The sequence below is a fragment of the Ictidomys tridecemlineatus genome, chromosome 2 (assembly GCF_052094955.1).
Source record: "Ictidomys tridecemlineatus isolate mIctTri1 chromosome 2, mIctTri1.hap1, whole genome shotgun sequence".
NCBI lineage: Eukaryota > Metazoa > Chordata > Mammalia > Rodentia > Sciuridae > Ictidomys > Ictidomys tridecemlineatus.
In genome coordinates, this window is record NC_135478.1 from 58,296,769 (window position 1) to 58,307,649 (window position 10,881).

Genomic DNA, 10,881 nt, shown 5'->3' on the forward strand with positions numbered 1-10,881 from the left:
GTTCAGAACAGCATCAGTGATGGGCATGACCCATTAAGAGCGAAACAAACTGCCTACCCTCACCCATATCCTATTATTGTGTGAAGAAGAAAGTACAGAGACAAGAATCCTCCCACACTGAAATCTTATACCCATGGATTCCCCTTGATCTATACTGCTATAAATACAGCAAGTGGTGGCTCTATCTTTGTTGGGTGCCACCCCCTTATGATTGGCTTAACCCATCATTGAAGCAACTTTGTAAAACATTTCTTCTCTTTTGTGTGTATATCATGGTTTTACTTTCATAGGTTTTATTTCTCAGCTCAGCTCACCCATCCCTCCAACAGAAACACCCATGTGGGATGTGAGCAAGAACATGTACTCTAGTATGGTTTTGGTAGTTCTCACAATGTAATTTTGTCTGTACACTTTTACTTAGTTTATGTATTTCTAGAGTAATGATGGCATTGTATTTATTAAACTGTTCTCTTGCAGATGTCCCAACAGTGCTATAATTTCATATGGTACATTTGCAAAATATATTCACCTCAGTCTATGAAGTAATACCAATTTTATTTATATTTATTTCAGCCATGACTTCTCATCTTACTGAAGAATTTTCACCAGATCAGGGCATAACATATTTATTACAAAAAGTAATAAAGGGAAGATATGGGAATTGCAACCTTGACTATTTACCACCAAGAAAATTATGGGAAACTATAAATGAGAGTGAAGTTCAAAAATCATATTATAAGGGACAAAACCAATTATCAGTGACTGTTCATAATGAAAATTTTACTGGTAACAGATATCAAGAACAATTAATATCTCAGAAAATACTGCAATTTATGCTTGTTACTTTTCAAGAACTCTTTATGTCCTTAAGAATAAATCCACAGCAATTTTGGAAGCATATATTTTCTCTGAAAGAAAATATGGAAAATCTGAGAAGACATCTAGTCCATGCTTCAATTTTTAACTTGACCAATTTCAAATGTAGCTTTGAGTTAAACTTCCTTTGGAACATTTTTCTAGACAAGAAATTTAAAACTAAAGGACTATCTTCTAAATGTGATTATTTTGAGAGTTTCTTTACAAAGTGTCCATTAGTAGACAATAAACAGATAATTCCTTCATGTGCTGAAGCACACAATTTTAACACTTGTGGCATTGTCCCTACTTACCCACTATTGTTTAATGAAAATTCAGATACAGATTTCTGGAAAACTTTCTACATATATATTGAAACAAGTAACATCTTTAGCCAGGTCTCTACCCCAGGTTATTACCAGCATATGTATATTGCTGATAAAAATTATGAATATGAAGAGCCTCATAGAAAGTTTATCATTGGTAACAATGCCAGAAAACATCTGTATACTCATTTTCCAAAGATGTTTTGCAAAGATAAAAAGCATGGTAGTTTTTCTCTTCAGTGCTTAAAACTTGTTAGTGATCCAAATATTCATAAGCAAGACAAATCTTACAAATATGAGACATATGAAACAGCTCTTAATCCACTTGCAGTCCTCATTCAATATAAGAAAATTTGTACTGGGAAAGAACCCCAAAACTTTAAAAGTTGTATCAAAGTATCTGATTGCTCAACCCTTAGTAAATACCACATATACTACAGCAGTGATAAACCCTGCATGTTTAAAGAATATGACAAAACTTTTAATCAGAAATCGCTACCTGTCAAGCATCAGAGCATCCATGCCCAAGAGAAGCCCTGTAATTGTAAAGCAAGTCTCAAGTTTAACAATTTCTCAACCGTTTCTCAATCCTTGAGATGTCATAACAGTGACAAATTCTGCAAATGTAAAGAATGTGGCCAAGCTTTTAATCAAAGCTCAGTTGTTGTATGCCAGAAAATTGATGTTAATGAGAGCTCTGAGAAATGTAAAGAAACTTCCAAAGCCTTACAACAAAATTCAACCCTTACTCCAAACCAAAGGAATCATTCTGGAGAGAAGACTTACAAATGTGAAGTATGTGGCAAAGCTTTTAATCGAAGATCTCTTGTTATTCAACACCAGAAAATTCATACTGGAGAGAAACCATACAAATGTAAAGAAATTGGCAAAGTTTTTAATGAAAGATTACTGCTAACTGAACATCACAGAAAACATACTGGAGGGAAGCCCTACAAATGTAAAGAATGTAACAATGCTTTTAATCGAAAATCAGACCTTACTAAACACCAGAAAATTCATACTGAAAAGAAGCCCTACAAATGTAAAGAATGTAGCAAAGGTTTTAATCGAAAATCAGATCTTAATAAACACCAGAAAGTTCATACTGGAGAGAAGCCCTACAGATGTAAAGAATGTGGCAAATGTTTTATTCAGAGATCAATACTTACATATCACCTGAGAGTTCATACTGGAGAGAAGCCCTACACATGTAAAGAATGTGGCAAAACTTTCAGGCACTATTCAAGCATTTTCAAACACCTGAGAATTCATACTGGGGAGAAGCCCTACAAATGTGAACAATGTGGCAAATCATTTAATCAAAAATATAATCTTGTTCAACACCAGATAATCCATACTGGAGAGAAACCATATAAATGTAAAGAATGTGGCAAAGGTTTTAATTATAGATCAGTGCTTATTGAACACCATAGAATTCATACTGGAGAGAATCCCTACAAATGTAAAGAATGTGGCAAAGCTTTTAGGCGTCATTCCAGCATTATCAAACACCTGAGAAGTCATAGTGGAAAGAAGCCCTACAAATGTGAACAATGTGGCAAATGTTTTAGTCAGAAATCAAATCTGGTCCAACACCAGAGAATTCATAATGGCGAGAAACCATACAAATGTGAAGAATGTGCCAAAGCTTTTAGTCAAAGATCACTACTTAATGATCACCGTAGAATTCATACTGGAGAAAATCCCTACAAATGTAAAGACTGTGGCAAGGCTTTTAGGCAATATTCATGCATCTTCCAACACCAGAAAATTCATACTGGAGAGAAGCCCTACAAATGTAAAGAATGTGGCAAAGCTTTTAAGCAAAATTCAGCATTTACTAATCACCAGAGAATCCACACTGGAGATAAGCCCTACAAATGTAAAGAATGTGGCATGGCTTTTGCCCGAAGATCAGCACTTACTAGACACCACAGCATTCATACTGCAGAAAAGCCCTACAAATGTAAAGAATGTGGCAAAGCTTTTAAGCATATTTCAGCATTTACTAATCACCAGAGAATCCACACTGGAGAGAAGCCCTACAAATGTAAAGAATGTGGCAAAGCTTTTAGGCATCATTCAAGCATTATCAAACATCGTAGAATTCATACTGGAGAAAAACCCTACAAATGTAGAGAATGTGGCAAATCTTTTAGGCATCACTCAAGCATTATCAAACACCAGAGAATGCATACTGGAGAGACACCCTACAAATGTGAACAATGTGGCAAAACATTTAATCAGAAATCAAACCTTGTTCGACACCAGAGAATTCATACTGGAGAGAAGCCGTACAAATGTAAAGAATGTGACAAATCTTTCAGTGAAAGGTCTGTGCTTGTGGAACACCACAGAATTCATACTGGACATAATCCCTACAAATGTAAAGAATGTGATAAATCCTTTAGGCATCGTTCAAGCTTTATCAAACACCGGAGGATTCATACTGGAGAGAAGCCCTACATATGTAAAGAATGTGACAAAGCTTTTAATCAAAAATCAGGCCTTGTTCAACACCAGAGAATTCACACTAGAGAGACTAAATACGTTTAAAAATTGTTTGAAATGACAACATTTTAAATGAAAGGTTCTTGCTTACTGACCATAGGAGAGTTTATACTGGACAGAAGATCTATGAATGAAAACAATGTGGATGAACTATTAACAAAAGATCAGTCTTTCAATATCTCTAATGAAAATAGATGCAAAAATCCTCAATAAAATTCTGTCAAATCGAATACAAAAACATATCAAAAAGATTGTGCACTATGATCGAGTGGGATTCATTCCAGGGATGCAAGGTTAGTTCAACATATGGGAATCAATAAATGTAATTCATCACATCAATAGATTTAAAGATAAGAATCATATTATCATCTCTATAGATGCAGGAAAAAAATCATTTGACAAAATACAACATCCCTTTAGGTTCAAACACATTTGTAAAGGCTATCTACGCTAAGCCTCAGGCCAACATCATTCTAAATGTAGAAAAATTGAAGGCATTCCCTCTAAAATCTGGAACAAGACAGGGATTCCCTCTCTCACCACTTCTATTCAACATAGTTCTTGAAACACTGACCAGAGCAATTAGATGAAAGAAATTAAAGGAATAACTAAAGGACAAGAAGAACTTAAACTAGCACTATTTGCTGATGATATGATTTTATTCCTTGAAGACCCAAAGATCTCCACCAGAAAACTTCTAGAACTAGTAAATGAATTCAGGAAAATAGCAGGATATAAAATCAACACCCATAAATCAAAGGCATTCCTGTATATCAGAAACAAATCCTCTGAGAAGGACATGAGGAAAACTACCCCATTGACAATAGCCTCAAATAAAATAAGATACTTGGGAATCAACAAAAGAGGTGAAAGATCTATACAATGGAAACTACAGAACCCTAAAGAGAGAAATAGAAGAAAACCTTACATGGAAAGATCTACCTTGCTCATGGATAGGCAGAATTAATATTATCAAAATGACCATTCTACCAAAAGCACTATACAGGTTCAATAAAATTCTGATCAAAATCTCAATGGCATTCCTCATAGAAATAGAAAATGCAATCCTGAAATTCATCTGGAAAAATAAGAGACCCAGAATAGCTAAAGCAATCCTAAGCAAGAAGAGTGAAGCAGGTGGTATTGCTATACCAGACCTTAAATTATACTACCAAGCAATAGTAACAAATTGCATAGTACTGGCTCCAAAACGGGCTGGTAGAGCAATGGTACAGAATAGAGGACATAGAGACTAACTCACAAAATTAAAATTATCTTATGTTAGACAAAGATGCCAAAAAATGCACTGTAGAAAAGATAGTATCTTTAACAAATGGTGCTGGGAAAACTGGAAATCCATATGCAACAAAATGAAACTGAACCCCTGTCTCTCACTATGCACAGAACTTAACTCAAAATGGACCAAGGACCTAGGAATTAAACCAGAGACTCTGCATCTAATAGAATAAAAAGTAGATCCTAATCTTCATCACGTGGGATTAGACCCCAACTTCCTTAATGAGACTCCTATAGCACAAGAATGAAAACCAAGAATCAATGAATAGGATGGATTCAAACTAAAAAGGTTTTTCTCAGCAAAAGAAACAATCTGAGGTGAACAGAGAGCCTACATTCTGGGAACAAATTTTTACCCCTCACACATCAGATAGAGCACTAATCTCTAGGATATAATAAAGAATTCAAGAAGCTAAGCACCAAAACAAAAACAAGAAAAAAAGCCCATCAATAAGTTGGCCAAGGACCTGAACAGACACTTCTCAGAAGAGGATATACAATCAATCAACAAATCTATGAAAATATGCTCATCATTTCTAGCAATCAGAGAAATGCAAATCAAAACTATTCTAAGATATCATCTCACTCCAGTTAGAATTGCACCTATCATGAAAACAAACAACAACAAGTGTTGGTGAGAATTTAGAGAAAAAGGTACACTCATACACTGCTGGTGGGACTGCAAATTGGTGCAGCCAATTTGGAAAGCCCTATGGAGATTCCTTGGAGATGTGGGAATGGAACCACCATTTGATCTAGCTATTCCTCTTCTTGGACTATACCCAAAGGACTTAAAAATAGCATACTAAAGGGACACAGCCACTTCAATGTTTATAGCAGCACAATTCACAGTAGCTAAACTATGGAGCCAACCTAGATATCCTTCAGTGGATGAATGGATAAAAAGATGTAGCATTGATACACAATGGAATATTACTCAGCATTAAAAAAATCATAGCATTTTCAGGTAAATGGATGGCATTGGAGAAGATAATGTTAGTGAAGTTAGCCAGCCCCACCCCCCAGAAAAAGCAAATGCTGAATGGGTGGCTCATAGTGCAGTAGTGAGGGAGAGCATGGGAGGATTAGATTAATTCTAGATAGGGAAGAGGGGTGGAAGGGATTAGCAAGGATGGTGGAATGTAATTGTCATCATTATACAAAGTACATGTATGAAGACTTGAATTGGATGTCAACATACCTTTTATACAAATGGAGATATGAAAAATTTTGGTATATATGTGTATTAAGAATTGTAATGCCAGTTAAAAGAACATGTATATTGGCATAAATTGGTGAGAACATACTTTGTATAGAGATACAAAAATTGTGCTATATATGTGTCATAAGGAGTGAAATGCAAAAAAATAAATCAGTTTTTATTAATCTCTGGAGAATTCATACTGGAGAAAAGCCCTACAAATTTAAAGAACATGGCAAAGGTTTTAGAAGTTGTTCCAACATCAAACTCCTGAAATTTCATACTACAGAGAAGCACTACACATGTAGCAAAAGTTCAAAGATCGCTTATTAAATATCAGAGAATTTGTAGGGGAGATAAACTCTATAAATGAGAATATTGTTCAAATACATTTTGGATGATTCAACTGTATACCATATCAGAAGAATCAGCAGAGAAATTTTACCTTTACTAATTAAAAATAAATAAAAATAATAAAGAGAAAAATCTCCAGCAGTTGTTCACATCTTACTCAGCCCCTGAGAATTCATACTGGTGAGAGTTGGTAAAAGTGGAAAGAATGAAACAAATTTTTCTCCATTTCCAAAACTTTGCCAAACACAAGGGAATTCATAGTGCATAGAAACTCTAAAAAACATTTAAAAAATAAGCCTATATTCAAATTGAAACTTTCTTCATCTAAAATCTCATTCTGTATTAAATATCAAAGACATTTTTCCCAAAATATATGCCTATATATAGATAACACCAAAATATTTACCACAAATACAAAACCTTGAAAAGTATTAAAAGTAAAGTCTTATCAAGTCCTTATATTTTGATTGACTTAAGAATTTTTATGAGAAGGCATTTAAGTATAGAAAGTGGGAAATTGCATTTAAGTTTTGTTTAAAATTTATATAGCATTAGCTAATGTGGTAGAAATAATTAAATCCTCATAGTTTCCATACTGTACTGTGGATACTTCATTTCTGATTGAGAAAAAATTAATCATAAATTAAAGATGATTAAGTGTCTTCATTTCTGGAAATTTGAGTAAACCTATTTTTTATGCTCTATTAAATCAGAGGAAGACCTATCCCAATAATTTTTAATCTGTGTATTTTTTTGAGATTTTATAATGTTAACTTTTTTTCTTTTTTTGTAATGTGGACAGAACTCAGGGTAGCTTAGCCATTAAGAGATGTTCCCAGTCTTCAATTTTTTTTTGAGGCACATTTCCTTAGGGCCTTGGTAAGTTGCTGAGGCTGCTCTTGAAACCTCGACTATCTTTCCTGAGCCTCCTTGATCACTGCAGTAATAGGCATCTGCCATCATACCCTGGTATGTATAAATTTTTAGTATAATTATGTTATTGTGGAATTTGTTACTAAATAAAAGTGAATGTTAGCTTGCTAATCCGTGTCATGTATTGAATCATGTTACTGTCTTGGCATTCCATTTTACCAAAGATTCTATATAACCGTAAAACATACTAAATAGTGACATAACATCTCCACCAATTATTCTAGAAAACTTAAACTCACTTATTTGGGGAATACAATTTGTATAAGTCAGATTGTTATGCATTTCTACTGCTTGTCATTATGGAAAAATGAAGGATATAGAGGCCACTGCATGTCTGGAGAGTCACACATCCTCCTAATAAGAGGGATTATGAGTACCCCAGAAACTAGGAGTCACCAATTCCTATTCTGTGGAAAGGAGGGTCACTGATGCTTTCACTGGTATCCATGTACTCTGTAGTGCACTAGCTCATTTTGGCAATTGGAATGTCTGGTAACCAAAAATACTGAATAAAGTGTCCAATTCTTCATGAAGTCTATAAGAACAAACTCAGAAGATTGACTGGATTAACTTTAGAAAGAGAGCCCAATATGATACTACCTGTTTGGTCTTAGACAGGCACAAGGGAAGGAACTCTAACCAATAACATGTAAAATAATGGCTGTAACACAAGAGATAGATATGCATAGAATAATTGAAACTCCTGCATAATTTGTTTTGCTGGATTTTTTTATATTTAGATATCTTTTATTCTACTTATAATTTGTAATGCTTATTATGTTTTTAGAGTATAAGATACATGGCATGGCATGAGCTCACAAAGCTTCTATACAATTTAATTCTAATAGGTCTGGATTATTATTGTTGTTGTTACTTTCAGGTCTTACAGGCACAGAAACACATGCTACCACACAAAAACAAAATTCTTATTGAAATAATCCACTAGACTATGTATGAGTCTTGTTTGAAAAGTAAAATCACTAAAATTTATCCTATATTTTCTCCATGTGTTAATCCTTTGGTCAACAAAACCCTCAGGAATATTAATTAAATTTAAATTGATTGAGAAATAAAAGTAATGCAAAAAAGTATTGAGAATCTTTGAAACAGAAATAATGGTTGTGGTTCTTGATTATTATTTTCAGCTACATAATTGTCACAGCTATGCTTCTCTCCAAAGGATATGGTTCTACCTTTTTTTGTTAATCTCTACCCCTTGTCATCCTGCACAGGAAACTTTAAAAAATAATTTACATGTAAGAAGCCAAGCATTAAAGAAGCCAATCCCATTAAACCAAATCTCAAATGTTCTCTGTGATAAGTGGATGCTGGTCTGTATTGAGGGTGGACTGGTGAGAATGAGAGAACTTTGGGTAAAGGGGAGGGAGAAATGGGGAGGGGTACGGAGTTAGCAACGATGGTGGAATGAGATGATCATCATTACCCTAGGTATATGTATGACTGCATATGTGGTTTGACTCTACATCATGTAACAAAGAAATGAAAATTTGTGCTCTATTTGTGTACAATGAATTGAAAAAGATTCTTCTACCATGTGTAACTAATTAGAACAAATAAAGAATCAAAAAAGATGTATTCTAAATATGATGAGTGTGTGATTTCAGAGAGAGTTAGTATAACTTCCAGAAACCATAATAAGATGTTTAGTTTGAAGGAACATCTGCATTATATTGCCTTGATTTATTAGAGGCATTTTCCCAGCAGTGAAGAAAAAGCAAAAAACATCTTTATCATTATTGGTTTAAAAAGTATCCCATTCTATTTAGTTAATGAACATCTTATTTAAAAAAATTTTAAAAACCATAGTTTCCAAGAAAAAAAATAAATTAGAGAAAAGAAAACATGAAAGATTTTCACAGTCCGTGTGCCTGCCATGACCTTTGCACTTCCTTGATGAAACATTTTAATAATGCTGTGAAGTGTACTTGAGGGGATCACTAGATTACACAGATTTTTAGAATAGAGTTTTCTGAGTTCTAACTTTTAAGTATCCTTACTGGGAAGATTTTAAAGTCATGGCCATCCAGAAGATGATGTGGCTGGCATTTCCCAGTTAGGGCTCTGAAAATCTACCTTGACAGTTACCAGCTAGTTGGCTTCAGGTGTTGATGTTTCCCTGATTTGTAAGTGCATTTTCTTCTCTTGTATGCCTATCAATTTCACCTTTTTTTTCTTGATTCCATATTATCACTAAATTAAATTGTATCTCATGTTAAGGTAGTGTCTTTAAGTTTCTCTTGGATCTGATCTTCCAAATTGAGTATGTCCACATGTATGTAATTACATACTCATGCTTGTATTATACAATTAAAGAGTATTTTTAGCATGTCTGTCACCTCAAATATTTTTTATTTGATGAGGAGAAAATTGAGAATGCTTTCTTTCCTTTGAATGCATAATGCATTATCAATAGCTATAGTTACCCTACTATATATTTGCCCCTCTCTGACCTCTGGTTTTATGTCTTTCCATATGCTTTTTTTCTCCTTTCCATGTTACCAACATGATTCTATACAGTATGATATGATATGTAGCAAAGTTTGTAGTCACACCAGACTGATGGCACCCATTGATTTTGGACTTTCAGCCTTCAAAATTCTTAGTTACTTTTTTTAAATTATAAAGTAAGCACTCTTGGATATTTTCTTATAGCAATAGAAAATGGACTTTTACAGTGTCATTCAACATTATAAGAATTGTTTTGTACTTATCTGTAAGATTAGACTGTATATTTACCTGCCTAGCTGTTTATGGGTTAAGATACTCTGTTTAATCGTTTTATTTAAGCTTGATGGCTCTATTAGCATTTCTTAAGGAGGTTTTTTTTTTTACTTACACTAAACTTCTCAACATAGAAATATGAAGCAGATTTTTCCAGGTATAAAATTATTGGTTGATAGATTTTGTTTAAAAAGTTTAATCATTTCCTCCCACTGCCTTCCAATGTCCACGGGTTCTATAGAGAGATCAGCTAATTTTGGATGTTCTCTTATATATAAGACAGCACTTCCACTCCCAAGTTGTTTCTCTCTTCACTTTTTTTTTGTAAATTAACTATAGACAATTCCAGAAACCACAATTCATGAGTTTTAAATTGCACAGTGTTCTGAGTATAATAATTGAAATGTCACACTATCTCACCTCCTCCCACCTGGGTTGTGAGTCACTGCTTTCTCCAGCATTTTCATGCTTTATATACTGTTTATAAAAGTTCCTTCGTATTAGACACCACCACAATCTTTGTTATAACATTGATTGTCATGGTATTGGTGTACTTGTGCTGAGATAAAACTTTCATGTTTTATTTTGTTGCATTGTTAGCAACTAGGGAGCCTGAGAATGCAAGAAAGATCTTGACCCTTTACTATCTGAAAACATGATTTC

At 34.0% G+C, this 10,881-nt stretch overlaps 1 protein-coding gene across 1 annotated transcript in view; it reads left to right on the forward strand.

Moving 5' to 3' along the window:
- Window positions 1–7,587, forward strand: part of LOC101969744 (uncharacterized) — a 110,824-nt gene extending 103,237 nt beyond the window's left edge. Inside the window, exon 3 of the mRNA XM_078038651.1 lies at window positions 574–7,587. Within this exon, the coding sequence (XP_077894777.1) occupies window positions 574–3,737 (3,164 nt within the window). The 3' untranslated portion in view covers window positions 3,738–7,587. The remainder of the gene's footprint in view (window positions 1–573) is intronic.
- The last annotated feature ends 3,294 nt before the right edge of the window (window positions 7,588–10,881 follow it).